General features: G+C 42.9%; 4 protein-coding genes across 6 annotated transcripts; 3 read left to right on the top strand and 1 right to left on the bottom strand.

Moving 5' to 3' along the window:
- Positions 1 to 91: 91 nt before the first annotated feature.
- On the top strand, positions 92 to 8,926 carry vars2 (valyl-tRNA synthetase 2, mitochondrial). The gene is made up of 31 exons (XM_047019480.1): positions 92 to 182; positions 361 to 421; positions 685 to 891; positions 1,009 to 1,084; positions 1,234 to 1,334; positions 1,498 to 1,619; positions 1,762 to 1,828; positions 2,007 to 2,104; positions 2,208 to 2,289; positions 2,365 to 2,484; positions 2,685 to 2,793; positions 3,067 to 3,155; positions 3,280 to 3,370; positions 3,487 to 3,614; positions 3,724 to 3,827; positions 3,987 to 4,068; positions 4,175 to 4,251; positions 4,487 to 4,574; positions 4,701 to 4,794; positions 5,020 to 5,090; positions 5,236 to 5,361; positions 5,467 to 5,571; positions 5,914 to 5,982; positions 6,109 to 6,187; positions 6,391 to 6,521; positions 6,835 to 6,987; positions 7,179 to 7,427; positions 7,560 to 7,671; positions 7,826 to 8,034; positions 8,230 to 8,379; positions 8,542 to 8,926. Exons 3-31 carry the CDS (start codon positions 685 to 687, stop codon positions 8,605 to 8,607), a joined length of 3,255 nt encoding a protein of 1,084 aa, XP_046875436.1. The 5' UTR covers positions 92 to 182; positions 361 to 421; the 3' UTR covers positions 8,608 to 8,926.
- A 264-nt stretch (positions 8,927 to 9,190) lies between these two features.
- mgat1b (alpha-1,3-mannosyl-glycoprotein 2-beta-N-acetylglucosaminyltransferase b) lies at positions 9,191 to 15,515 on the top strand. 2 transcript variants are annotated; one of them, XM_047019566.1, is made up of 3 exons: positions 9,191 to 9,633; positions 11,336 to 12,635; positions 13,748 to 15,515. In XM_047019566.1, exons 2-3 carry the CDS (start codon positions 11,766 to 11,768, stop codon positions 14,447 to 14,449), a joined length of 1,572 nt encoding a protein of 523 aa, XP_046875522.1. In that variant the 5' UTR covers positions 9,191 to 9,633; positions 11,336 to 11,765; the 3' UTR covers positions 14,450 to 15,515. The 2 variants fall into 2 exon arrangements, with proteins under 2 accessions (XP_046875522.1, XP_046875523.1); XM_047019567.1 differs by lacking the exon at positions 9,191 to 9,633 and adding an exon at positions 10,330 to 10,484.
- Positions 15,516 to 16,315: 800 nt separating this feature from the next.
- ddx39b (DEAD (Asp-Glu-Ala-Asp) box polypeptide 39B) lies at positions 16,316 to 22,504 on the bottom strand. 2 transcript variants are annotated; one of them, XM_047019432.1, is made up of 11 exons: positions 22,401 to 22,477; positions 21,802 to 22,032; positions 21,504 to 21,631; positions 21,268 to 21,360; positions 20,978 to 21,161; positions 20,640 to 20,758; positions 18,350 to 18,481; positions 18,119 to 18,228; positions 17,272 to 17,416; positions 17,024 to 17,171; positions 16,316 to 16,881 (listed from the first exon to the last, which is right to left on the bottom strand). In XM_047019432.1, the coding sequence occupies exons 2-11, from the start codon at positions 22,025 to 22,027 to the stop codon at positions 16,865 to 16,867; spliced, it is 1,302 nt and encodes a 433-aa protein (XP_046875388.1). In that variant the 5' UTR covers positions 22,028 to 22,032; positions 22,401 to 22,477; the 3' UTR covers positions 16,316 to 16,864. The 2 variants fall into 2 exon arrangements, with proteins under 2 accessions (XP_046875388.1, XP_046875387.1); XM_047019431.1 differs by having other exon boundaries at positions 16,317 to 16,881; positions 22,414 to 22,504.
- On the top strand, positions 22,502 to 24,114 carry polr1h (RNA polymerase I subunit H). Its single transcript, XM_047019433.1, has 5 exons — positions 22,502 to 22,822; positions 23,019 to 23,138; positions 23,230 to 23,333; positions 23,492 to 23,601; positions 23,798 to 24,114. The coding sequence occupies exons 2-5, from the start codon at positions 23,021 to 23,023 to the stop codon at positions 23,820 to 23,822; spliced, it is 357 nt and encodes a 118-aa protein (XP_046875389.1). The 5' UTR covers positions 22,502 to 22,822; positions 23,019 to 23,020; the 3' UTR covers positions 23,823 to 24,114.
- The last annotated feature ends 72 nt before the right edge of the window (positions 24,115 to 24,186 follow it).

Genomic DNA, 24,186 nt, shown 5'->3' on the forward strand with positions numbered 1-24,186 from the left:
GTCAAGCAACGTTATTAACGAAGAAAATGTACAGCAACCTCTATTAAAATACACACAACAAACAATTTATTTCCAATTAGGTAGCTCGCTAACGTGGGCCAAGCTTGTCTCAACACTACTAGACGCGGACTGTTTGGAGGAAACAAATCTCAAACGGACCACTTCCTGTTGTCCGCAAAAAGGTTTGTCTGACAAGATATGCATTTTGCTCAAATATGACATTGATTAAGACATTGCAAATAATGTAATGGCCATAACCAGTTGACCATCATTGATATACACATTGGACCGTGTTCGAAAATATAGCCATACTCTGCTGTAAAGGTTAGGAACCAAATGTAGGCTATTTTGTTTCGACAGGTCATAGTTGAAAGGTCGCAGCGAACATGTCTGCGCTCATGATGGACTCAGTGCATTGAAGGTAGCTATAATAAATGAATAGATGTAAGCAGTCAGCACCTATAACGTATGTGGTATCTGATCTGTTAGCATACGACATAATATCAAATTAATCTGTAATGTCTGACAGAATTAGGACCATTGCGAATGGTCAACTTCTAGGTTAGATATCTAAATATATTTAATTATATCTAGCTTTGTACATTTTGATGCTTTTAAAGAACATAGAAGTAGCATGTTTACATTTCTTGTTGTGTCTCCCCTACCTCTTGGTTCATTTTGCAGATGTGGAGGCACACTTGTGGCCTCTGTGTGAGGGCTGTAGAGAGAGGAAAACACAGGTGTAGGGATACCTGGTCCTGCAGTTTCTGTTCACACAATACCTCAAAACCTCAGTCCTCAGCTCAGTCAACTCCCTTTCTACGGACTCAAGAAGAGAAAAAAAGGCGAAAGATAGACAAGGAGAAGGCCATATTAACTAAGCCACACAATGTAAGCCACAAACCCTTCTCTTATTGTAATGTTTTTTTTTAATTAGCTTTCAAATCTTTAGATTTTTTGGATGTGAACAAATATATTAACCAAATATTGCATCAATAACAATTACAGAATGATCCAGGAATAAAATGGAGTGAAAAAGAGCGGATAACATACAAGGCATCAATCCTTCCTGGAGAAAAGAAAGGTATAGCTTTTTCTGGACTAGGCTTCTTTGTCCTAACAACCTGTTATGTTTACTTTATCTTGCAGTGTGACAGATTGTCTATATCAGTGTTTGTTTACTCTAAAGTGGTCATTTTTCTGTCTACCTTACTTTCTCCCTCTCTCTTTTAGATACCACCCTTCCTTTGCCTTCATCTTACAGCCCTGAATATGTGGAGTTCAGCTGGTACCAGTGGTGGGAGAAGGAAGGCTTCTTCACTCCCGAGCACCATGTAAGCAGACCTGCTTCATAAACAACACTAAAACAGGATGCTACATCATCTTAAATCATGTTTCATGATGTCATTACATTTTTGTTTATTTTCAATGATTATAATGGTTGGGTAGGATTGCAGTGTCAGTAGTGTGTGCAAATTTCTTCTGATACCTGTTTAGGAGAGGCTGCCTCATTCAAGGAACCGTTCCTTCTCCATGTGCATCCCTCCACCTAATGTAACTGGGACTCTGCACCTTGGCCATGCTCTGACTGTAGCCATCGAGGATGCTTTTGCTCGCTGGTAACTGTTTCTTACTTACATATATGTGATGTCTTGGATGGATCTACAATGTATCAACTTGCTTGAACCGTATAAGAGAGAGTGAACTGAAACCTATCCAATGACCAGAGGATTCGACAAATTTTATGTTTTTATGTGTTAGGAGGAGAATGCAGGGCTATAAAGTCCTCTGGGTTCCTGGGTGTGACCATGCTGGCATAGCTACACAGGTACATTTCATTATTTTGACTGTGAGCAATCTTATGTTCCTGTAATTTATAATCCAAGCCATCTATTGTATTTGGGAATGTGAAAGGCATCTTAAAGCCATATCAAAAGCTGGTCATGTATAAAAGTTGTCACCCTTCTTGTGTGTCTTTGTTGTTGTTTGTCTTTGTCTAATCTCAGTCAGTGGTGGAGCGGAGGTTGTTGAGGGAGCGAGGAAAACACAGACATGACTTCAGCCGAGAGGAGTTCCTGAAGGAGGTCTGGAACTGGAAGAATGAGTGAGTGTTGGTCTCTCCCTCTCTCTCCCTCCTCTACTCTGTCTTCCTACACCCTGGATCCCATGTTTCATTATATTTGAATGTTTGTGCTCGTGTGTCTCAGGAAAGGAGATGAAATTTATCACCAGCTAAGGAAACTTGGTGCTTCACTGGACTGGAGCAGAGCCTGCTTCACCATGGATCAAGTAAGACACTATAGAGCTCTTAATAATGATAGTAAATGCATGTGTTGATGTTTGACTGTTTTAATGTCTGTTCAGGGTTTCAGCCTTGCTGTTTCTGAAGCCTTTGTAAGATTGTGTGACTCTGGACTAATCTATCGCTCAGAGGGGCTGGTCAACTGGAGCTGTGCTCTGGAGTCTGCCATCTCCGACATAGAGGTGAGAATGCCAGTCAGACCAGACCAGACCTTAAAAGTGGGGACATATGTCACTAGTACCTGCAGTCTGGTATGTAATGTGTTGTGAACAGAGCATAATCCATCACCTTTTTGTTCTCTGGTGTCAAATTGTTGATTTTTATCCTTACATTTGAAATATAACTAAAGGATTTTCATAAAGACATGTTTTGATTTTTATAGGTTGACTCAAAGCAGTTGGCTGGGCGGACTATGTTGTCCGTTCCTGGCTACGAAGACAAGGTGGAGTTTGGAACCATGGTCACTTTTGCCTACCCTATTGAAGGCCAAGGTGAGTGAGTTGTGACCCCAATGTCAATATAGAGACAGTTGGAGACAGACGAGAGAGAGAGAGGGAGGGAGGGAGGGAGGGAGGGAGGGAGGGAGGGAGGGAGGGAGGGAGGGAGGGAGGGAGGGAGGGAGGGAGGGAGGGAGAGAGGGAGGGAGGGAGGGAGAGAGGGAGAGAGAGAGAGAGATGCCCTGGTCAAGACTCAAACCTGGGCCCCTGCGTTATTGCTTTATCCTGTGATTCTTCTTTTGAATGTGTTGCTATATTCTACCACAGACGGGGAGGTGGCAGTGTCCACCACCCGTCCTGAGACGATGCTGGGAGATGTGGCTATTGCTGTACACCCTGACGACCCACGATATCAGGCTAGTGTAGACGACAACCACTGCTTTTTGTTCTTGTTGTCTACCATAACCACAATGTATCGAGTTGTTCATATGGAGAATTTAAGGGATCTGTAAATGTAATGTCATTAAATTATGTTTCCAGAAGATTCATGGTAAACGGTGCAGACACCCATTCACAGACAGACTTTTACCCATCATCACTGACACCATGGTGGACATGGAGCTGGGAACAGGTAGCCTAACTGGATTTAACAACTGATCATTTGAACACATTGAATGTTTTGTATTTTTGTAATAATTATTATTGTTGGCACAAGTGAAGAAAAGTCTAAATATCCGTGTTTGTCAGGGGCTGTGAAAGTCACTCCGGCACATGACCACGCTGACTTCCTCCTCGCTCAAAGACACTCTCTTCCTCGTCTCACTGTGATCGAAGGGGATGGGACAATGACTCCTCTCTGTGGCCAGTGGTTGCAGGTGCACAACTCTTTCCTGGGACCTGTAATTATCGGTGGCCTGTGTGAGATTTCATGAAAAAGAGATCACTTCATTATTCTTTCCTGCCTTCCTCTCGCTCTCTCCACAGGGAGTGAAACGCTTTGACGCCCGAGAACGAGTGATAGATGCACTGACAGAGAAGAGGCTGTTCAGGGCAAAGAAGGAGCATGCCATGTCTCTACCTGTTTGCAGGTAAAGGGAGACACAAAATCCAGTAACTGAATGTAGTTGAATAGGACCCATCACATTCCTGGCCCACATGATGGCCACACCCAGTTACCGCGGCAACGCTCCTTTGTGCTGAGCTGGACGCTGATGGCTCTCTGTTGTGCTTTCCTCCTCGTGTCTCAGTCGCTCAGGGGATGTCATTGAGCCCTTGCTAAGGAAGCAATGGTTCGTGCGCTGCGAGGAAATGGCAAAAAGAGCAATACAGGTAATCTGAGTGGGTCATTATGACGGCTTGTATGTAGGTCAGTGCTTCTCTATGAACGAGCAAGTCAACGAAGTGTATAATGTCAAATACTGGCTCCCTCCCTTAGGCTGTGGAGGAGGGACAGCTGGAGATCATTCCTCATTTCTATACCAAAACATGGAGGAATTGGCTCTCCAACATCAGGTATCTACAAGTTTGTAACTGGCCCTGGACGCCATGAAGTGGTCTGGCATCAGTAAACAAAGCAACAACAAGTCTTGACGTCTGTGCTAAGTAACACAAGGCACTGAGATTTTGGGAGACAGGCATCTTTATCTCTGCCCTTCTCCACTATTCTTATTAGAAATGAGATAAACAAGTCCTTGTTTTGACTTATTTCCCTACACACAATGTGTGCCTGTTTTATTTCCCCTGCCAGTGATTGGTGCATTTCCAGGCAGCTTTGGTGGGGTCATCAGATTCCAGCCTATCAAGTAGTTCTCCCAGATTCCAAGCACACACAAGAGGTGAGGCAAAAAAGACAACCCTTCCAATGTAGAAAGCATGTTGACTGGCTAATTCTTTTACTGTGATATTCCTGTGATATTTCTTGTTATAAGCTGGTTCTTCCTGGTGGGACCTCTGTGCTGTAGGAGAGATGGGTGTGGGGCCGGAGTGAACAGGAGGCCAGGGAGAGAGCTGCCGTTAAATACGGATTGGATCCTGACGACCTCATACTGACACAGGGTGACTGACCTCCAGCTGCCATCTGAAAATACAGGATTTGATAGATAACACATTGATTGTTATGTTAAAGCAAACTGTATTCCACTTTTTTTTGTATCACCTTCCAGGTATTGAAGTTACATTTGGAATAGTATCTGAAATATTGGAGTACACATTTAATATTCGACTTTCTCTCTCTTTCTGTATGTTTCTCTATCTTCTCTGTGTTGTATCTCTCTCTCCCAGACCCTGATGTGCTGGACACCTGGTTTTCCTCAGGGCTCTTCCCGTTTGCAATGTTGGGATGGCCAGAGAAGGTTCCTGCTTGAATTCCATCAAGATGTGACATGCTCAAAAACATGATCTTATGTAGCTTCTTCACCTACTTAAATCACCTACTGAAAGTGCCTAATAGAGAACAAGCTCTTACCCATAGCCCCTTTTACATCCATGTCTTCATAGACTTCTGACCTTCAGCAGTTCTACCCCAACACCATTTTGGAGACAGGAAGTGACCTAATTTTCTTCTGGGTGGCCAGGATGGTTATGCTAGGCACAGAGCTGACAGGACAACTTCCTTTCAAGCAGGTGACGTCATACCTTTTTATTTTATACAGCTTTTCTCACAAATAATGTGTTTAATAGGAATCTTTAATATTGTCTCTCTCTCCTCAACATATGTATATCCCTCAGGTGCTCCTGCATTCACTGGTGAGGGATAAACATGGCAGGAAGATGAGCAAATCTCTAGGAAATGTCATTGACCCTTTAGACGTCATCTCTGGTGTCTCTCTGGAGGTATGCTGGCTGGACAGGTCACACAGACACATACGTATGACTTTTTTCGAGTTGCTGTAATTGATCACATGGAAGATGAGAACAGTATATCCTGTGGGACAGTGGAAGAACATTGCCACAGAAGAAAGTCAGGTTTTGCCTATAAAAACAACAGAGAGGAAAAAATTCCATGCTGCAGTGAATTTAACAATAGAACAGACCACAGCACTTGGCAAACAACCCTCTGAGGATGGAAGCTTGCCTCCGCTGCTCCCAGCCTCTAACTATTGATTTAGCCAGATTAAAAAAGGAAATGCCACAATGTTGAACCCCCCATATCTTAGTACACCTATCTCTTCACAGCAACTCCAGGAGAAAGTGAAGGAAGGAAACCTTGACCCAAGAGAAAGAACAGTTGCTATGGAAGCGCAGGTCGGTTGGTTTCCCCACACTGCGATCCCCTCTCTTATCTCATTAGTCATTTGCGATAGTTCCGTCTGAGCAAGCCAACTTATCACATCCTGCCTCGTCCCCCTGTGTCCATCTCCTTCTTTGCAGAGTAAGGACTTCCCTCAGGGGATCCCAGAGTGTGGAACAGATGCTCTTCGCTTCGCTCTTTGCTCCTATAAGGCGCAGGGTGAGCGACTCTTCCCCCCCCAAACACCCTCTATCCCTGTTTGACCTATCTAGGAAAGAGTCCTATTTGTCTAAATCTGTCAATCTGTCGTTTTACATTTGGGAAGTTAGGCCAGGCGGAATGGAGAGATTTTAACTCATTTGTGACACTGGTGCTTTCTCAGGCATGTTATTGAGTGTGTTCTCTGTCTGTCTGTCTATCAGGGGAGGACATTAGCCTATCCGTGTCCCAGGTGCTGAGCTGTAGACGATTCTGTAATAAAATGTGGCAGACAGTAAGATTTACCTTGGGAGTACTGGAGGAGCGAGGAGCCGAACTGAGAACACTGGACCAGGTACTTATGATTCCAGTCATGAATCTGCCGTCATATGACCCTGACTATGTTGAAATAGAAACAGTGTGTGGGGGGGGGGGGGGTCTCCACACAGGCTGGGACCGTAACATATGGACCCAGGCCCTAATGCAGCTGCCCTGGTTCGATGCTGGCTCTGGCCATCTCTGCATATCTTCCCCTTCCACTCTCCCTTACATTTCTAGTCTATCTCTAACTGTCAGTCTAATAAAGCCAATAATATATATTAGAGAGAAGAATGAAATCGACAAAGTGGAACCGGATTCCAAACCCCTTTGTTTCTTTCTGTTTTCAGATGAATCCTCTGAGCTGTATGGACCGGTGGGTGTGCTCCAGACTCTATAACACTGTTCTGCAGTGTGAGCAGGGCTTTGAAAACTACGAGCTCCAAGCTGTCACCACCGCACTGCACTCCTTCTGGTTGCACAGTCTCTGTGATATCTATTTGGTGAGAGAAAAGACCAACTGACCTATCCACTCTTGTCACATGGACGTGTAACGCTTTTCTCACTCATTTTGAATCCTTTCGTGCTTTTCTGTGTCTTTTGTTTTAACCCACCCCCCTACCCCCATCACCCCCCTACCCCCATCACCCCCCTACCCCCATCACCCCCCTACCCCCATCACCCCCCTGGCTAGGAGTGCATCAAGCCAATCCTGAGCCAGCAGGAGCCAGACGGCCAGATCAGCCGAGGTCACACAGAGAGTGAGAGGCAGACGGCCCAGCGTGTGCTCTATCACTGTGTGTCTGTCTCGCTCGCCCTCCTCTCCCCCTTCATGCCATTCCTCACTGAGGAGCTGTGGCAGAGGCTCTATCCCCTCGGTAGCCGGGCTGGGAGTACCGTGTCCAGCTTGTGTGTGCAGCCCTACCCACAGTCTGCTCAACTGGTAAGACAGCAGTGGTACTCGGATCATATAGACGCTCACCAAACAGAGGCGTTTTTTTAGCTTAGCCCCCATCTGTCTTTCTTGTGTTTCTCCTTGCTTGTTTTGACAAACCTTGTCCCTCCAACCTATCAGGCACACTTGCACTTCCCCCAAGAGGAAGCGGATTTTACTCTAGTACAGGAAGTTATCAGAGTGGCGAGGTCCCTCCGGGCTCAGTGTGGCATCACTAAAGAGAAGCCTGACAGTAAGTCATGTTTGACATGAAGTAAAGATGATCTGGTTTTCTGTCTGACAAACTTGTCCCCCTCTCTCTATCATCAAGCCATGTGACCAGAAGCAATGTCAGTACTGTTTCTGGGCTTGTGTCAGACTCTGTGTCTGGTTCCTTTATGCTCCAGTGTGGGCAGTGTGTTCGCCCAGCCAGGCAAAGACCCTGCACCACTATGACTCAGCTGTTCGGACGCTGGGCCGTATCTCCAGACTCCACCTCCAATGCCCTCAGGAGGCCATCGATGGAGCCCACTCCTTTTCCTCTGCACCCCCTCCACCCAAAAGCAGTGCTGTGGGTGTCGTGGACCACTCTTGTCAACTACACCTCCATGTTGAGGTATCTCAGTGTCATATTCTCTGTAACCCTTCTACTGTATAGGCCTGCAAATAAGCTTTATAAACTGTTAGCCTAGAATGATTTCATTGCATTTTATTGTTGGGTCTTTGTAGAGTCTTTGTAGAGTTTTAGTGGTCTGTTTTGAGAGCACAGTAATTTGTTGACCTTGAGGTATTCTTCATGAAATTCATTTAGGGAGGCGCCATTGTGACCAAACAAAGCATCCACCTCTCTCAGCGCAAAGAGAGGCTCCTCTCAAACCTGAAGCAGTTGCTTTCTCGAACTAGAGTGACAAACTACTTGGAGAAAGTCCCAGAGCAAGTGAGGAAGGAGACAGAGAACAAGGTGAGATAGAAAGACAGGAAATTAAATTACTAAGGGGGTGGATATGCCCTGGAGAACATACCGACAGATAAACAGGGAAGTGTTAAACGTCCACACTTGCTTAGTGTGCAGTACAACTGAAAAACCAGATTTATACTCTTTGTTCCCCTCATTCCCAAACAGATCTCAGCCTTGAAGCAGGAGCTAAAGAACATTGAAGAGCAGTTGATGGCATTACAGCAACCATGAATACTAAACAAATAAACGACGAGATAAAAAACTGAGAAAGTTTATCCTCTGAATTACCGGTCTTTCAGCTAATATTTGCTTGTGGATGAACAGAAAATGCGTCAAGATAATTTCACCGTTTTTTTCAATGATGCATCTTTACGGTGCTAGGTGGCCTGGTGCCATGTTATAATGTAAGCACATATATATCATATGAAATGTTTTGTTATTTGTTTTTATTTGATCCAAGTCAGAAAGGCCATCATTTGTATAATTTGAATAAAAACACGGTGTAGGGCATGTAATTTGTTGGGTGAGAGTGTATTTCCCTTGTGGGCAATAAACAATATTGCAGAATATTTAATTTACTAGATAGATTTTTACAATACAAACGGTAAATTTGTATTATTCCTTTCATTAAGGTTTTTGATGGGTGTGAACAAATATATTTTTTATTCTGTAACAATGAAGAATGTGAGTGGAACAACAGCAAGGACTCGAGCAGCTCCCCGCCTCACAACGGTTGTCAGGACACTTTGTTGCTAGGGAAAATTGTGTAGAAGAGGGAGAGAGGGGGCTGGGTTTACTTAATGAGTCAATGCGGAAGTGGAGTTTGTAGACGGTGTACATCGGTGTCAACTGTTAGATGAAGTAAAACATCTTGATACCGGGGGTTACACTGCCAATGTCGTGAAGCAAACAACAAAAACGGAAATCGAAGACGATTTTATTACAAATTCAACCTTCCGTATGACAAAGCTGATACTTGGATTCAACATATCGTTCTAAATGGCGGATCCAAGCTCAAGGTAGTGAGGGGCGAAAGAAGAGGGTAAATGGGAGTCAGGGTGCCCGGGTGGACAAATAGTGATCCACTGACTGGCACCGGTGAAGCGATATATGTTTGAAGAGGGAGAGGACGAAGAGGACTAGAAAAGAAGAAGGTGAACCTGAAGACGACCAGACCAAGATAAATCAAAATTCAAGCTGCCTCTCAACATTCATTCCAAGTAAAATGTTCTACTGGAGCATGGAAGCAATGTAAAGGTGAGGTCCCGAATTTGACTGTTTGCTGTCTAGCTAACATTAGCTTGTTAGCTAGAGCTGCAGTAGTAAAGAACGTTAGTAACTACAGCTAGCAAATTAGCTTGTTACTAATTCAATAGTTTGCTATGGTAAGACGGAAAGGGTGACAGTATTATTTTAGCAATCGGAGATCATTTTCTTTTCTTGCAGACTCATGATCATTCTCAAGCTGTTATGATCAGCTTTAGCCTCTTATCATGTGAGGTCGGCGTTCAACTGTTGCAGCTTGAGATTGACGATAGTTGCCGTCTGTTTAGATGGGTATTGCATTTATCATTTTCTTCTTTATAAAAATATCTTAAAACAAGGGAACTTGCTACCTTTAAGGAGGGAAACAGTGACAGGGATATCAAACTTCAGTCCTATCCAATCTTTAGCAGGCTAAAACTATTGTTGTCAATCAAAACAATCGTATACTGAAAATAGGCTACTTCTTTAATCAAATAACGCTATACCAGCACAGGCGGCTGGGTACCCAACTAGGCCGGTCAATACAACCTTGTTAGCCTAGTTTAGATCATAGTTGTTGCAGCTGAGCGACCCACACTGTGTCAAGTTAGCCACAGTAGCTAGCAAGTCAGCTTCCCAGTTATCCTACCAGCAACTTACACGTTTATCTGTGAGTGGGAGGGAGGGAAAGTGGAGGGGGTTAAAGTAGAAGAGTTTTAACTGGCTCTTTTCTGGTGTGTGCTGTGAGCAATAATTCCCTCCCACTTTGGCTGTACTGTCCTACCTCCCTTTCTCTGACTGTCTTGTAAACTGTGCCCGTGTAGCAAGGAAGGGACTGGGAGAGATAGACTTCTCTTGTTCAGGTATCGTGCTTCTTCAACATCCTCAACTCTTGTGCATTTATGTTAGTGTGATTGTCTTTCTTTTATAGCAAAAGCTAGGTGATAGACATTCCATTGTTAACATACTATTTGCTACTATTTCTGTCAAGTTTTGTTCTAGGCTCATGGAGATATTTTCATCAACTAGTCGAGGAGTTTTCTAATTTCTGTGTCTCCTCTTCACTCACACCCCAGTTACGTCTCTCCTCTGTCCCTGATTATAACACTCTAACACTGTTTTGTGCAGTGATGTACATATGTCACATTTGCATGACTCGCAGTATGAACTGTGTGCCTGAGGCTGTTCTTGGTGCCTTGTTTGACAGATTCAGTTTGAAGAGGGTTTTCATACAGTAATACATTTATTTTCTTCAATACTTAGACTCAACAATACTCAATCTTTTCCAACAAAGAGTGTTGATGTAGAAGCAAAGCAATATATTTTAATGGAGTATTAACTATGCCACATGTTTGTTTATGGCTGGGCAATAATACTCAACCAACCTTCCCTAAGCAGATAGTTTGTACTTAGTGTCTCAAGGATTCCATGCTTACAAGTTTATATTTATCGCCTGTAAGCCTAATTGATTTAGGCACCGTTGCCTCTAGAAATGTAGAGGACAGAATAGCTTTCTTACACTTTATTGAATGACCTTCTGTTGTTTCCTCATCTATTGTCTATGAACATTGTAATTTCTCTCTGCCCTTGCGCATATTTACTTTTCTGTTCTGTTTTAGTTTCTGTTCAGACAAATGGTTGATAAGGTGAAATTGTTGAGTAACACTTCGGTTGTTGACTAACGGTCAATCTATTTTCTCTCTCTGTTTTTCAGAATGATGGCTGCAGGATAACCTTTAGGGTTCTCACCCCTCCACCCCAAAAGTGACCCCAGTAATCCCTTTTTGGTTTTCTCCTCACTACCCTTTCCTGTTTTTCCGACATCCTTCCTGCCTCATCTATCGCTTGCCTGGGCAGAATTTCATGTAAATCCTCCACATAAAAAATTACCAGCGTTCCCCTGATCTATGTCTATTTCTGTGGTACCAGTTCATAAGTACCCTATTGTAAAGGTTGGATAAACCTTTTATCTATAACTCCCTAGCAGTAAGCATGTGACCAGTTCTCCTGTTCCATATTCTCATTGGATCTCTTCTTCTCTCTCTGATTGAGAACCTGGCCTTTGGGAACTGTTGTCTTGTTTCAGAACTTGCTCCCCGGCTTTAGTCTTATCCTCCTTTTCCATTCCTTGATGTCAGTGGGCCATGGTTCGCAAGAAAGGTTCTCTTATTTTGTGTGGAGCTTTCCTTTTTGTTGCCTGGAATGCCTTGCTTCTCCTTTTTTTGTGGGGACGCCCCCCTATCGGTCGTCTTGGGGAAGGCGGAGGGGCTGAGCCCGGGGGAAAAGAGGAGTGGGGTATAGGCAAAGGGAAAGTAGGAGGGGCCAATCTGGCTGGAGAAGTCATCCGATTGGCAGAAGAAGTTGAATCTGAGCTTGAGACCCAGAAGGAACTCCTCAAGCAAATTGAGAGTCATAGGTCACTCTGGGCACGCAGGAAAGATGTTGGGAAAAGAGAAATGGAAGGTACCAAAGAAGAAAAGAAAGAGGAACACAAACAGCCACAGTCGCCTCCATTACCCCCAAAAGACAGTGCAGATAACAAGGACCAAAGTTTAGATCACATTTCAAAGGTGCAGATTGTCACTACAGTTCCTGATTCTAAACTAAACATCAAAGTGGAAAATGACATTAAAAAAGCAACTGTTAACAGCAACAAATTGGATGTTACCGTCACCAGCCCTCAAGTTGTCATACCCATCCTAGTTATTGCTTGTGACAGAGTTACAGTAAAAAGAAGCCTTGATAAACTGTTACAGTATCGCCCCTCTGCTGAACTCCATCCAATCATTGTAAGCCAGGACTGTGGTCACGCTGAGACAGCCCGTGTGATTGGCTCATATGGTTCTCAAGTCACTCACATCAGCCAACCAGACCTTTCGGACATCAGAGTGAGCCCAGCGCACAGGAAGTTCCAGGGTTACTACAAGATTGCCAGACATTATAAATGGGCCCTCAACCAGGTGTTCAACATCTTCTCTTACTCCACTGTGGTGATAGTGGAGGACGACTTGGAGGTAAGAGCAACATCAACAAGAACTTATTACTTTAACCGTTGATTTTAATTTCTACAACCAAAAGGCATGAACAAAATATGAGGTTGTCCCTCAGGCGTAACTTATGTTTTAGACACCCCTGCGCCCCGCCATAAAAACAAAGTGCTCAGCTTGCTGAAATAAGCTTAGACCAAACCCCACTGCAACAGGATGAAAAACATCCTCTGCTTGCTCAGCACTTTCCAGGGGTTTAAATGGGCCTTTGATGGGGAATGTCCAATTACTTTTGGCTCTAACTCAGATTTGGGATAGTAATGACTAGAGTTGAGCTCGTAATGTTGTGCAAAAAAAAGAAAGGCTGCCCTCCACAATTCACATTTCAACTTTATAGCCACTCAGTTAAAGACATTGGCTCAAACCTGCGCTATTCATACTGAGTAATTATTACAGTCTACGGTTAGACAGTAAATTCTAATTTTGCAACATCCACTATGTTGTGCATACATTGAGTCAATTTGTTAGTAGTCCTATTGTAAGTATTTTATATTTCACTAACCTAAAGCCTGTAGATATCTTGTGTCCCAGAGGCTAGAATAGGGATGGTTGTGACACGGTGATCAGGACAAGTTTCAATCTGTTTTATTCAGTGGAAAGACTGGTTTGCGTTCTCAGATTAGCACATTTAACTGATTAGTGGGTTTACCATTTGGCACCAGTCGTAAAGGGTGTGAGGTCTTAAACCCCGTCCCACATCCAATCAGAAAGAGAGGTGTCCAGCTGGGGGGAACATTTGGTCATCAGTAATCTCCATGGGCACCAGAGGTATGAGTCACAGGAAATCCAAAACAACCGTTGCCACCGGTAGCATGGTAGAGTTTAGAATAGGACTTTGCCCCCTGCAAACTCCAACATTCATGGGGGGTTGGGGGAGAAATTGTATAATACTAAGTAAGTGTTGCAATCTGCATTCTCATTGTATCAGTCAGGGGTAAAGGAAGCTTGGTTTGGCTGGTTTTGTAATGCCTACGTATCAAAAAGATATTAATGTGAAGTCTTTGACTGGTTGTCTAAACTTTCAAATCTGACTTGATGACCAATAAATTCTGATTGGCTTCCGATTGTCTCCAATCCAGGTGGCGCCTGACTTCTTTGAGTATTTCGGGGCCCTTTACCCCATCCTACACGCTGACCCTAACCTGTGGTGCGTCTCTGCCTGGAACGACAACGGGCGTGATGGGCTGGTAGACCCAAGCAAGGCCGACCTACTCTACAGAACAGATTTCTTCCCTGGCCTGGGCTGGATGCTGTTGAAGGAGGATTGGGCTGAACTGGAGCCCAAATGGCCCTCGGCATTCTGGGACGACTGGATGCGCCAGCCGGAGCAGCGGAAGGACCGCTCCTGTATCCGGCCGGAGATCTCCAGGACGATCACGTTTGGCCGAAAGGGCGTCAGTTTAGGTCAATTTTTCGACCAATACCTGCGCTACATTAAACTAAATACAGAATTCGTGCCTTTCACCAAACAGGACTTGTCTTACTTAGTGAAGGAGAAATACGATGAGAACTTTGTGAAGGAAGTTTACAGTGCCCCCCAGGTTAGGATTGAGGACCTGCAGCAAGGGGGAAGTCTCCGGGGAATAGGGCCGTACCGGGTGCAGTACTCCAGCCGCGACAGTTTTAAAGTCTTGGCTCGTAATCTGGGAGTAATGGATGACTTGAAATCGGGGGTTCCCCGTGCGGGCTACAGGGGTGTGGTGAGCTTCCTGTCACGTGGACGCAGGGTCTTCCTGGCTCCACCAGAGGGGTGGACTCACTACGATGTCAGCTGGAGCTGAGAGCAGACAGGGTGTGGATGGTATTGACGAGGGGAGGACAGCCTGACTCAAGAGGAACACCCTCTCAGACCAAAGAATATAGAAAACAAAGGTATATGAAGGTATGAAGCATAACTAGCCAGTCTGGTTTGAGTGGTTATAGAAATAACCACAGTGAAGTTATTAGGGAGGAGATGTGAGTGGCAAGACTTTGACTTTATTTGTTTTAAGTGAAGACCTGATAGTAATGTGACACAGGGAACACCACAAAAACTGAAACCAGAGACATGGCAAAGAGAGTTACAGGAAGAACCTGAATGGATTCAGATCTTAGTTCTCGAGCTGGTCTTAGAAGGCTATTTATTTGACCTCTGATCTGAACAGCCCAAATTAAACTACATATAGTTGATAGGCCCTGATTGTTTATTAACCTGTCAAAGGATAATGGGATTGCAATACCTTTCTCTTTATCTACCTTTCGATGTCAGCAGTCCACCGAAATAGTGCTGTACTCCAGTCACTTGAAGTGAATGGATGTAAGAGTCAAAGTATTAGTTAGAATAATATTATATAAATTATTATTACATAAATATATTGTCGCCAAATCTGAATTTTTCTTTAGAGTAACACTAAAAAATACTTTGGGGAAAAAATGCATTTTCTTTTATTTTGCTGTCTTTGAAATTGTTTATAAAAATGTCCTTTAAATGGTTTCTAAACATTGTTTTGAGATTCAAACATCACCAGAGAGAGCATCAGTTGAGCACATTACATGTGACATCCTGTTGATGTATTTTACATTTGCCTATCTCCAATGTAGGGCAGGTTGTAATTCCATTACATTCAAATGGTCTGGCAAGGTTAGGTTTGTTGAAGAACCAGTTATACAGTTTGTTTTAATTCTGGAATTTAAAGATTATGGGGAAGTGGGTGAAACTTGGATCAACTGTGATCAATGTACTGTAATTAGTTCTGGGGAGATTGTCAGGAATATTGATTGATTCATATGTCCTTATGGTGATGTGTTAAACCACTGCCTGATGTGTTTATAACTTTAATAAGCTGCAAATAAAACTGACTATTTTGATATTTGTCCTATATCCATGGTGTATTATCTTGTTTATATAGTGACAGAGCTATATGTTGTTCACTGCACAGGCAATAGGACTACCATAATATATACATTACAAAAACGTAATTCTGAAAAACATAAAATAGGCCTAAATTCAATAGTTAACATGTGGTTGCATAGTGGTTGGCTATCGTCCAACAAACCGTTTTATAGCTTGTGCAAGTGAGGTACCCAATGTCCATCCATCTCTCCCCACTTCATTGATATTCTGTTGACTTCCTGTGTGACAGTGTCAAACCTAGCGTCCTGAACGCCTGCACATCCAAATTAGACCTTAATAGAGACCAGTGGGAGAGTTCTTATGAACGGACTGTTAAGAGGACACCTCTGTTGATCTTCACTGGCTTCTCAATGTCAATTTGTTCCCAAACATATGTGCAGACTTTGTATTTTGAATTGCCTCAGTATGTCCATACTTACCATGTGTTGCAGAATACTTCTGTTCATATAGTGACGACAACATAGATATATACATTAGGAACTTTTGGCATAGTGTTAGTGACAAGTAACCACCTACAGCAGTATACTCCCATAATACAATCCACAGTGTGAAATACATTTATTTGATAATTGCTTATTTTGCAGTCGTTATGTTTTCCAGTAACCAAGTAAGAAGTCTGACTGACACCAACTATGTGATAAAGATATCAGCTATGAGAAACCAATGTCTCTTCCACAACTGGATTGTATTGCAGTGTTGGCTTGGGCATGCGTTTGTACTAATTAAAGCCTTATTGTAGCACAACACAAACATAAAGCAGACACAAGAAGAAGACATCTGTATCAAGGAGAATGAACTGTTTAAGGAGTAAACAACATGTTTATTAATCAACACAGCAACAGATCTTATTTTAGTATCACTAGAACTTTTGTGAAACTTTCAGTGTTTAGATGTCTTATTTTCCTTGGTAGTTGGGTCAATAACTAACTATCGAGTAAACTCTGATCCCAGCTAAAAAATGCACGATTCATATATCAAACAAAAGTATACAACTTAAATATTCAGAGACAGCTACTGTCTAGATAAATAAAGCAAAAATAATATATGCGTTATAAAAAACAAACCAATGGAATAAACATTTTCAAGAATTTTCTTAGTTAAATCCACAGGGGGCACTACACCACAATAGTACCATTCATGTACCTTAACTACAATACAAATGCTTACTGGATTAAGAAAAAATATTTTGGATACACCCCACTAAATGTTGTTACTTTGTCAGCATCCATCACACATGTTTTATTATAAATACAAAATCAAAAACCCTGAAGCAAATTTCACAGTAGGATCCATCCTGTCGTCTCTACCGGGCAGGTTCAACTGGGGGAGGGATGAGAAACAAAACAAACGACTCTGTAGATTTGATCAAACGTAAAACTGACCTTCTTGTAAACCACACTTTACTGTTGTGACTCGGCATATCGATAACGATTGCAAAAGCAGCCACTGTTGGAGCACTTACTGTAGGAGGAGATGTCGATCTCATCTGGAAGCTGACTGATGTTCACCTCGAAGCGGTCCTGCACATCGTTCAGGGTGCGGGCGTCACCTTCGTCAGACACAAAAGTGATAGCCAGTCCTTTGGTGCCAAACCTGCCTGCCCTGGCAACCTAACAAGAGGAGCAGGGTTGTTAACAAAGGCTAACGCATACTGAAACATAGTAACATGTAGTATATTCTCCTATGGAAAAAGGTTTACAGCAGACGCACCCTGTGTAAGTATGTGTCTGAGTCCTCTGGCATGTCGTAGTTGAAGGCTATGTTGACGCGCTCTATATCCATCCCCCGGCCAAACAAGTTGGTGGCCACCAGGATCCGCCGCTGGAAGTCCTTGAACTGCTGGTAGCGAGACAGTCTGAGGGGGGTGGAGGAAAGAGGCGTGGATGACATTTACACTGCCATACACTCACAGTCCAGTTTACTAGGTGCTTCCTTTTAGTACCAGATCAAAACCCTCTGTCTCCAGAACAATCTGTACACTGAGGGACATAGAAGGTGAACCATTCCATAGGGATGTGTAATCCATGCTGATGAGATGGATCGCTCAATGGCTGCAGATTGGATAGTAGCAAATTCATGCTTTGAATGCAGACTATTCCATCTCATCCCAAAGATTCTCTTTTTTTTGTTGGGTTCTAGGGCCTGCACTGGCCAGTCAACTACACTGAGTCACTAAACATCCACAAGCTGTTGTTTCCTACAGGACTGCCAGACAGGATATTCTTTCGTTTGTCACTCGACATTGTCATGCATAAAAAACCCAGGGGGCAACCATTTATTAAATGACTAGAACTGGCATGCTTGGCACTGAAAATCAAACCATGCACTTTGGTTACTTGTTTCACCCATTCAACATTTACTGAAACAGTAACTGCATTCTTGTTTCAATGGCTGTCAGCCTGCTTTCTAAAGCATGCAATGGCTGTCTTGAGGATACATTTATCTCATCTTAGTGAATGGTGTGGTGTACATAATCAACTGGCCACTGAGAGTGTATATCACCTGTTACTGAATATGAGAGAAAGATGAGCTGACGTTAGACTGAGTGAGTGCTCACCGTTCCTCCTGAGGCATGCCGCGGTGGATGGCGATGGCCGGGAAGTTCTGCTCCACCAGCAACTGGGCTAGAGCCACACAACGCTGCACCGACTTCACAAAAATCACCACCTAGACACAGAGACGGCACTTGGAATTGATTGCAAAGCCCTGTTGACAAGACGTGAAAATATGTATTTGATGAGTCAACAAGTTCCGATTGCAACAGTCTGTAGTGGATGACTCACGGTACCTGGTTGAACTCCAGCACATCTAGGAGATCAAACAGCTTCCTGTTCTTTTCGTTGTCCTTCAGCTTGACGTAGTACTGCTGCAGGCCGTGCAGTGTCAGCTTGGTCTCATCATCCACAAATATTTCCATAGGCTGGACAATCAGGTGTTGGAACGGTTAGGGGGAGGGGCGGGGGGTTCAAAAAGAGGGGGAAAACGAAGGTGAGGGCGTAGGAGGTGGGGGTGAGAGATGTCAGGGGGCAGGGAAGGAAAGGGGGGTGTAGGGATGAAATGGGTGTGTTGTCAAGGGTTCAGGATACGTTTACAGGGGGAGGGTCTGAGGGACTGTGGCAGTGTAGACAGTGGACACAGATCAGTAGCATGATGTAAGAATAGCGTAGATAGTGGAAATGTGTGTGGGATCCACGAGACAGTGGTGCAGTGAAATAGAGGACAGAAAAGTAAAAAGGCAGAATAGAGTGAAAGGTCAGAAAAGCAGAGAAAGATAGTTGAAAAGGAAGCGAGTAGGCCAACAGGGATAAAGAGTTTGTTAGACCCTCTGCTTGGGCACACAAGATCTGAAGATCTCTCTCTCACACACAAACACACACGTCCCTACCTACGATACATAAAGTAAAATCTTCACTTAATCAATATAGTCACTATAGCTGCCCCACTTAAATTGTAGATCGATCCAAGTTTAAAGTGCACACAAACATCAATCAACTCCCTAATTTGTGTCTTGTCTAACTTGCAGCCATGCCTAATTAAACTATCAGAAAAATACCTAGATCCCTTTACTCATGGCCTACATCAAAAATCTGTAGCAGTAGCACTGCAAGATCTACTATGCCATATACATCTGATTAAATATGTCGCATTCCATATCAATCAAGACTATTTTGCACTGAGACCCTCTTTAGTGTCCGCCAATTATTTTACAAGAAAAACTATTATTATACGTGCACCTTAATGTCAAAGTGTTAGAGTGTCCCGTTGTAAAGTGTTGGTTGGATGAGATGTATTATTTTCAGCCACTGTGCTTATCTTCTTTCAGAAGATCTAAATCTACAACTTCCTTATTTCACATCCATCCAATGCAGCCTCTCACACTTTTTTCTATCTCTGGCAATCTGTCTGCCACTTCCTGCCCTGTTAAACCCTGGGGAATCTTTATGTTTGCCATTTGGTACATTGGAAGTGGGGAAACTCCATTTTTCCTTTTGAGACAGTTCTTGTGTGCCTACTACCTACTGGGTTAAGCGTTTATCAATCTAAAGGCAGTTACTCCAACTCCGTTTTAGCAGACTGCCTGACAAAGGTAATGGGGCCATTCTGTCAAGACTCTGAGGACTCGGGCAATTTCACTGCTCTCTTCACTTTGTTGGGAAAGTAATTAAGTGCAGAAGTCCTGTGAGCCAGCCTCAACTCTATCCCCTCTCCAGAGCTCAGCTGTCAGTCGTCCTGCTAATTCCCTGGTCTTTTCTATTTGGTTGATGTTTTTTTCCGGTTGTTTCTGTACATTTTCTTAATTAACTTCTCTTTCCTTGGAGTTTTGTGGCTAGAATTTTTATGTTTGCCAAAACAGCAGTTTCACCTCTGGGAAGAAACCTGTCAATTAGCTACTGGGCAGTCTGTTTAGGCTCCTAAACCAAGAACCATGAATCGAGACCAAGGTCTCTTGCCACTACTTAAAGCCAGTTTACCTAATAAATAAACAGTGTGAGCTTATAGACAACGGATTTTGCTCAACAATAGTAAATAACTGCTTTAGGCCACAGGCTTCACTTGTACTTGTGGATGTCTAACAGTGTAGTGATGTCAAGTCCAATTTGCATTATATATATTTGGAAATATCAATTGTCAGCCAGCACAGAGCTAAAGGCACTTAATATGCTGTGAGTAACAAATGTGTAGATCACTCACTTAGGCTATAAAGAGGGGTCAGATGGCTGAGCAGTTAGGGAGTCGGGCTATTAATCAGAAGGTTGCCGGTTCGATTCCCGGCCAAATTAAGTTGTGTCCTTGGGCAAGGCACTTCACCCTACTTGCCTAGGGGAGAATGTCCCTGTACTTACTGTAAGTCGCTCTGGATAACAGCGTCTGCTAAAATGACTAAATGTAGAAAGGGCCTGAGTATGCCAGTGGGCTGTCGTTTGCCCCACATAGTGACTTGGGTAAAGAGTGAAATAACTCTCTCATGTGACAATTTGGTGTCTCCAGCTCCAATTTCATCCCACTCCACCTGGCAAGGGGAGAAGTGGAGGGAGGAACCAGAGAGGTGGATGCAGGAGGAGGTGATGCGTAATTACATCTTGCATGAATTTTCGGCAAACTGGACGGATCTCTTTGCTCAAGGTAGCGCTGAACATCATGACCTGCTTCTCATGAGGGGTCATGCGGAATATGTCCTGGACGTCTCGACGCATGTCTTATTGAGGGACAGGAGGAAAGGAAATGTGAAGAAAAACAAATCACAGACTGACAGCATTTTATGTACCATTAAGTCAGATGTAATGTTTCAAATTTCTAATGTTTGGAGACTCTAAATGGCACAGTGCCCTGTTCATGACAATAAACCGCTCACACACATGAATCAAGTCTGTACAGATTAACGTTTTGGATAGGGAAGTCACAACTCAGCACTCACCTAGCTGTTCAAGCATCTTGTCACATTCGTCCAGGATAAAGTGTTTGATATGGCGTAGGTTGAGGCTCTTGTTGCGTATCAGGGCCAGGGTACGCCCTGGCGTCCCCACGACCACATGGGGACATTCTCTCTTCAACACCTCCTCATCCTTCTTGATAGGCATGCCGCCAAAAAACACAGCCACCTGATCTCACACACATGGGCAAGACATACAAAAAGAAAGAGCTATCAGGTTCTGAGCAAAAATGTAATGAACAGGTTGATAGAGGCTGAAATAGAGGATATTGTACCTTGATGGTGGGCATGTATTTTGAGAATCTTTCGTACTCCTTGCTGATCTGAAAGGCCAGTTCTCTGGTGTGGCACATAACCAGGACTGAAACCTATGATGAGAAGCAGAGGAATTGTTACAGATTGAATATTGCATAACATTGCAGCAGGTAGTTTATTTCAAAAGAAAAATCTAAATTGTTCAAAAATCATTATTGCTCAAAAGAGTTTTGTTAAACGGAAAGTAAGGATCTACCTGTCCAGTGATTGGCTCAAGCTGCTGCAGAGTAGCCAACACAAACACTGCTGTCTTGCCCATGCCAGACTTAGCCTGGCACAGCACGTCCATGCCCAAGATGGCCTGGGGGATGCATTCATGTTGAACTGTGAGGGAAACACAGTCAATTATAAAAGACTGAGTTTTCATTATCAAAGGAACACCAATTAGTGACCTGTGATAAATCAGAATTTATATATGAATAATTATAGATAAATATTTATAATATATATATATATAATACATGAATAAATATAGGTTTGGTTCTTATACTCACCCTCTGAAGGGTGTTCAAAGCCACAGTCCACTATCGCCCTCAACAGTTCTGGCTTCAGTAGAAAGTCTCTGAACCCAGAAGAGTGAATGGACACATAGGAGCCCTTTACACCCTCTTTTTTTGTGGACAAACCATCTCCTCCACTGCATGCATCTCCTCCCCCTGCCGTGTCCACATCATCCTCCTCGTAATCTAAGAGCTCATTCTCTGCGTCGTGCTCAGTCATCTTGCCTATGGGATGCACAGTCAGATAAGATCTGTCAATAAATCTATGGACAGGCTAAACTGGTGTTACAGTATAACGCTATAACGCTATTGGGTGATTTCAATGTTAAAAAAAGACCGCATCAGTAGATTTCTAGCTTAGCAACCCTGGTTAGCTAGCACTGGCATTTAAATAGACTAGCTAGCTCTAGCTAATAATTACTGTAGTTTCAGTTGTGGAATGCTAGCTAACAGTAGATAAACACATGACGTAGGCTAGCTAGCCTTAGCTTGTGGAAGATAGGTATTATTGACATTAGGAGTTAAGAGGAGCTATCTTAGTAACATAATACAAGGAGAAGAAGGTCTTAACATTTAAGAAAGTTAACACTGACTGGCTGGAGCTACCTCTTTAATTGTAGCAACGGTTAGTTTGTTTTGAACAGCTGCAATTATGACTGCGTCATCAGCACGCGATAAAGTGTAAGACCCAGTCCATTCTAAAAAGTGACTACCTTCAATGCGTCCTCATGTACTCATCTTCAGAGTTCTGATAGAATTGATGTGAATACAGACAATTTAAACATGTTCAATTAAGGGAGTATGTGAACCTAAAACCTAAACACATAATGGCAGGATCAATCGTTGAGTCACCATTGAAAGGGATTTAGTAAGGAAACATGAGAGGTGTCGACTGTTGGAATCGACTGCGACCTGAAACTCACACATGAGTCTTACACATGCCAGAATTTGAGCTTTAGAATCCTGAAATAAGCCCCGAAAACGTACACATTATATTTTGTACTTGTCCAAAACGGTGAGTAATGCTAAGATTGTTATCTAAATTATAAATCAATCTTGGAAACGTATGTTAAAAATTTATTATTGCTTGGTAACATGTGTCGGCGAAGTAAGAGTTGGTTCGAAGGGACAGGCTGATTTATTGGGATTAACGTAAACCAACAAGCTTATTGTAAAATGCTAAATGAAGTCTTTGGTCTCTTGTTACACAGAAATGTCGTCCTTCCGCGGGGATCCAAATTTCTGTCCTGAGTGTGGAAATGTACTTCCTCTTCCTGCAATGCAGGACACCGTAAATTGCCCTCGCTGTTCCTTTAGCATCCCTGTAATAGGTGAGAACAGTGTACTTTTCAGAATAAGAAGTTCCCCACCGTTCTGTGTGAATATAACCTCAGGAAGACCAATGTTGTATGATTTTTGCAGATTTCGCAAGTCAAAAGATCACTTCCACAGTTATATTCAACCCAATTGAACAGTCTTCTGTGACTTTAGAAGATGAAGAAGATTCAGAACTAAAGGGGGCAGTGGTAAGAGTTGATATAATGCGGTTTTAATCAAATAAAATACATGTAATCCCATATAATCTAATGGGAGTTTTTGTTACCAACAACATACTTTTACCTGTAAAGTAACAACACAATGCTTTTCTCATTCTTGACGTTTGCTGTGTCTTTATTCACTCTAGATTGACAGGCGCTGCTCTAGATGTAATAAAGAAGGCATGGTTTATCACACCAGACAAATGAGATCTGCAGATGAAGGGCAGACTGTGTTCTTCACCTGTATACATTGCAGGTAATGTCAACATTTGCCATTCATTTGTGTAACCTATCCACTCCATACTGTACCAAATGATGAATAGTATGATATCAGATGAACATTAGGCTATATTATATGGTTCCGTATGCATTCCATCTGCCTTAGACCAAAATGTAAGTTTATCTGTTGGGTCATGTTGTGAGTCTTTTTTTTTCTTTCTTTTTTTCTGCAGATACCAAGAAAAGGAGGACTCCTGATACCTGAGACTCTGAGACACTCACCTTCCCAGAGGCTTGAAGCATTTAGACACAGCTATTTAAAATGTATTATTTTCCTGTAATAAATCCAGCCAAAACTTAGAAAAAACTCAATTTGTATGCCATTTCATGAACTTCATTTGATTTGGGACTCTTGGATGGCTGCTAAAATCGACATTGTTAAAAGCATTTCAATCTGTATCGAGTGGTTTGTAGGTGAAATATGATTTAAACCATTATATAAAGTACGTTTTTAATGTGGTATTTGTAATAAAATTAATTGTGTATCATATTTTTTGTCTTAATTTAGCCATTGCCATACACGCAAGGTTTCTCGAAATTATTGATCGTTGATGTTGTGATG

Source organism: Hypomesus transpacificus, chromosome 4 (assembly GCF_021917145.1).
Source record: "Hypomesus transpacificus isolate Combined female chromosome 4, fHypTra1, whole genome shotgun sequence".
In the NCBI taxonomy this organism is placed as follows: domain Eukaryota; kingdom Metazoa; phylum Chordata; class Actinopteri; order Osmeriformes; family Osmeridae; genus Hypomesus; species Hypomesus transpacificus.